The sequence below is a fragment of the Gadus chalcogrammus genome, chromosome 13, assembly GCF_026213295.1.
Source record: "Gadus chalcogrammus isolate NIFS_2021 chromosome 13, NIFS_Gcha_1.0, whole genome shotgun sequence".
NCBI classification, from domain to species: Eukaryota; Metazoa; Chordata; class Actinopteri; order Gadiformes; family Gadidae; genus Gadus; species Gadus chalcogrammus.
In genome coordinates this window covers 12,456,492-12,461,491 of record NC_079424.1, presented here as the reverse complement: position 1 = coordinate 12,461,491, position 5,000 = coordinate 12,456,492, and the positions used below count along the sequence as shown (strand labels likewise).

The 5,000-nt window shown below is 49.4% G+C and overlaps 1 protein-coding gene across 1 annotated transcript in view; it reads left to right on the top strand.

The window, feature by feature from the left end:
• Positions 1–5,000, top strand: part of tafa4b (TAFA chemokine like family member 4b) — a 29,190-nt gene that overhangs the window by 75 nt on the left and 24,115 nt on the right. Inside the window, exon 1 of the mRNA XM_056606363.1 lies at positions 1–46. This exon is cut by the window's left edge and continues 75 nt beyond it. Within this exon, the coding sequence (XP_056462338.1) occupies positions 1–46 (46 nt within the window). The remainder of the gene's footprint in view (positions 47–5,000) is intronic.

Sequence of the window (5,000 nt, the reverse complement as noted above, 5' to 3'; positions counted from 1 at the left end):
GCTGACCCTGTGTCCGCCGGCAACCGTAACCATCGGGGACAGACAGGTACAGAGGGTCTCCCCCCCATGCCCCTGCGTGCCCCTCCACCCCTCCCGCCCCCCCCCCCAGTGCCACAAGAGGTTAATTACACTGTCACCGAGGTACAAAAACACAGGTTTCCGAGCGGCTTGTCATTAACTGAGTTACCCGTATCGTCGGTGTGGGGGCGGGGTTAGGGTGGGGGTGTGTCTCAGCTGGTCCAATTTGCTCCATCCCTCAACCTGACAGACTGTTATCCAGACAGGCCGAGCCCGGTTGGGGCTGCGATACAAACAGGAGCTGAATGATGGAGCCCGTATACCGGGTGGCACTTAAGCTGTCAGGGACTGTCGACACAAATAGATCAGTGGAGGTGAGGCGGACTGCCAGTATGGATGGAGCCCTGCCACTGCCCTCCCACTGGTCTGGGGTCACGCCCTTCCTTAGGCTAATGGGCCGGTTTGTCCGGGAGGTATTTACAAAAAGCCTACATTACAACAAATAAGAATCATCATTTGGACCCAACATGCTGCCACATTGTTCGCTTACGTCATTTGTTCCTACTTTTTATGCAGTAGGAATTAAGTCAGTGCACCGACCAGTCCCATCTACACCATCACCACCACCACCACCACCACCACCACCACCATCCTCTGAATAAGATCTCTCTCCAGGCCCCCCCCCCCCCTCCAGGGGCCGCTGTGTGTGGACCCCGACTCCTCTATGTGTTCGGCGTTCTCACCTCCTTCCTAATTACGACGTTTCCTGTTAATTAAGCCTCCGCTTTCCAAACTCTTCCCCCCTGCTTGTTGTGTCTCCTGACGCAAGGTGACCTTTAGGTGCCACGGAAACGCCACCAGCAACCGTCTCCACGGTGACGGACTGTCTCCGCGGTGACGGATGGTGTTGCTGTGCTTTTGACCGAGAGCAGTCAGTGGCGTGAAAAAAAAAAGGGTGTGTGTGTGTGAGCGGCCGCTAAAGGCGATAATGCCACTAATTGCCGTTTCAGTGGACTGTGAAGGTTATCCCCAGTCAATCTACAGCCCCCCCGGTCCAAATACACACACATAGCCCCCCCCCCCCCCCCCCCCTCTGAATTGGGCCTCACGGTGAAAAGCGCCAGAAGATTCGCTCCACAATCAACTGCAGTGTTTCCCGTTTTGCGATGCTCACTAATTGGTGGGAGTTTAGAAGTTGCTGGCTGTGAAATGCAGAGCGACACAAACACGTTTCTAGAGGGGGGAAGATATAATTGGCTGTGCAATATGGCTGCCAGACTCAATTGTTCTTCTCCTGTTTTGTGTTACGGTGTGGTCATGTCATTTTTCCCGGGTAGGTCAATGAGCCCGATGTAAAGCGGTGCCATTTATAACCACATGGTGGCTCTGGAGCTTTACAAATGTCTTCTTCTTTTTCATGCGTTTTTTTCATCCCACTCACTTTCGCCTTGTTATTCTGAAAGACCAAATGAGAGACTATAGAAGGGCACCATGTTGTCCTACCATGTTAAAAAATGTCTTGTTAGTGCAAAAACAATGATGAAATACTTAACCACACCCTTTTTGTGAAATAGATATCTAACCCTTGCCCACAGCCTAACCGACACAAACCCTAACAAACACACACACGCACACACAAACACACAGACACACAAACACACAGACACACACACAGACACACACCCTAACAAACACACATACGCACACACACACACACACACACACACACAACGCCTACCTACACACACACACACACACACACACAAACACACACACACACAGACACACACACATGCAACCCCCAGCACCAATCCACCCACACACAAATACACACACACACAAACATGTGCACACTGACCGGCTCCCACCACACAACATCCACCTACACGCATACAAAGACACACAGACACACACACACACACATGCAACCCCCCCACCCATCCACCAATCCACCCCCACACACACACACACATACACACGCACACGCACACACACACACACACACACACACACACACACACACACACACACACACACACACACACACACACACACACATTGTTACCCCGATAAATGAGGACAGTTAGACGTGGTCCGAGAGGAAGAATAGGGTACGAGGACCGATGTGTGTCCTAGCCTTTGTTTGTGTATGTAGGACAGGTAATACTTGAATGTCCTCTCAAAAGGTTATAGAATATAAATACATACACATAAATATATATATATATATATATATATATAATATATATAGATATATTCTGCTTTTCCATGTCACAAGTGTCGTGTCCAGGATGCTTTCGTTTAATGGGACGAGGGAAACGGACACAAACAGGGATACCGAGGGGACAGGCTCGGCGCTCAATCTTGTCAATGTCAAAGAGCTTCAAGGCGTTAGCAAACAGCAGCATCTGCTACAGCAGAAGACCAATACTGAATCAGAAAGCAGACACACAAACACTTCTCAGAACCTCAAACCTCCATTGCACCACTGCCGTATATACTCATATATTTATATATACACCTGTTTATATAGTTTAGCATAACCTGTGATATTGCAGTTCGGTAAGTGAAATTGCAACAGCAATAGATGAAAGATTGTAGTGTGGATGATCTTCTTGTCAGTCAAAGTGAATGGTAATCCTGTGGTTGTCAACGGATACAGTGGTGGGCCAGTGTCCATGTCACACAGATTCTGTTATTGCAGCAATTGTGACAACAAGGATTCAACCAGGTTCATATTTTGAACACATCGTTGTTTTGTAAATGTACCAATGTAGGCTGCGACCCGAAAGCGCCACCTAGGGTTTAGAGGTGACTCGGACCAATACAGAGTAAAACCCAAGTTTAGAAGAAAAGGCTTCCAGACGCCCAGCTTTGTTCCTGAGTTCACCAGTTCATAGACAACAGGTTACACATGAGGGGTCATCCCTATCCCTATGTTCCCCGGGTCCTATGTTCCCCGGGTCCTATGCTCCCCGGGTCCTATGCTCCCCGGGTCCTATGCTCCCCGGGTCCTATGTTCCCCGGGTCCTATGTTCCCAGAAAAGGGTCCTATGTTCCCCGCCATCTATCAATCTTTAAAAATATTTAAACTTTGACGCGACATTCGCGTGATGACAGCCAATCGGCGTTCAACAGCGTGGCCACTGAGTGACAAGTGTAACGCAACAGCCAATCAGCGTTCAACCGGCCAACTCGGCGCAGTGCAGTCCGGGGTGAACTGCAGCATGGAGGAGAAAGTGATTGTTGCCGTTTGCGACTCCCGGAGCTCTTTATATAATAATAGTATATAATATAATATAATTGTATAATAATATCTCGGCCAAAAGCTCTGTGCGCCTCCGGATGGCCGTAGCGCGGGGAGCTCTCGTAAGGATTGGGCTTCTCGGGGTTTGTTTACCGGCGTATGAATAGACTGCGGCAGGTTCTCCGACGTCTCTCCCTCTTCCTCAAAAGGTAAAGACATGCAATGGTAGTTATCTCGGCCGGAATTTGGCAGTAATGGTGGAAAAAGTAACATACCGGGGAACATGTTCGCCGGTCACATACATATCGGGGAACATAGGACCCTTTTTGGGAAAAGCGTACAAAGAGGGGAACATAGGACCCGGGGAACATAGACACGCTCCCACACATGATCTGAGTTTATTACCCTTCAAAAATGGAAAACACAAATGATATCCCTCTCATGATAAATGTTCCTTGTTCAACTGTTGGACAGAGCATCAGACAGAAATGGACTCATCCAAATGAATTCCAGAGCTAGGCCAATAGCGTCGCTCCTTGCAGTGATCCCATTGGTGCTATTGTCCTCAAGCCACCTGGAGCAAAACACCTCCAGAGATTTAAAAGGCATGAAACAACATTTCCTGCCTGAAAGCAGGCAGGAAATGTTTAAAACATTACCCCTTTCTTGCATTTGAGTCCTTCATACCACATGCACAGCATTTTCTCTCTCCAACGGGCATCCCTGGCCAAGGCCTGCCCTCATTAACAGGTGAGTCCTTTCAGTTGAGGGATCCAATCAGAGACTCTGCACCGCAGCGCATTCTGCTGTGTGTAGCGAGACTTCAGTCGGGAAAACCCACTAGCACACGTCATGGTCAAATTAGAACGCTTGTGAGCATAATGTTAATAAAAACATGCATCACAACCTCCTGACGCTCTCTGTAACACTCGTGCAAAGGGTCATATATAAAACACATGAATTAAAAGAGTGTGACACTCTGAACAGTGTAAACGTATAAAAAGCGGCATGACAAAGCAGTCCCATCTCAGTGACACTCCACCCCACTTCATGGGTTGAATCGACAGAACTTACTGCCCTGGCGGTTTGGCCTTCTGCCCTAGGTTTGGCCATGTGGACCGTCTGGGTTGAATATGAAATGGTTAATGAAGGACTGGTTAATGAAGGACTGTTTATCAACTCTGTACCTGATCCCAAGGGGCCCCCCAGCAGGGGCCCCCGGCAGGTCCACTTGGGCTGACGGGCACTCTGGGCCCTTGGTGTTCCCGTGGATCATCTTTTCAGGACCCTCTCGTCCTTCTAGCCTGCTTTTCGTACAGGGGATCCGGGGATAAAGGGGCTACTGTAAAGAAGTGCTCCAGTCTCCATCTCCACCCCGAGCCCTCAGTGAAAGGCTCCCAGCAGCACTCTTTCCCCGGTAAGTAGGGGTGGTGCCATTGCGCTGATGCATCCCTCACAGGTTCTTCCTTCGGTCGGCCCATATGTCCCCATCACCATCTCTACTGGGAGATGTGCGTGTCTGCCACACATCCCGTAGTAAGGGGACCAACCAGGGGACACAGTAACAGTGTTGTTAAAAGCATGCGTCAGCTCAGGTCATTTGTGCATCCAGTCGATGTGCTGTTCCTTATCTCGGGAACTTAGCAGTGATAGCACAGTGTGGTTAAATCCTTCGACGGCCTCGTGGCCTGTATGGTGCTGCATACATTTGCCTCCTCCATCTGAGTGGATACAC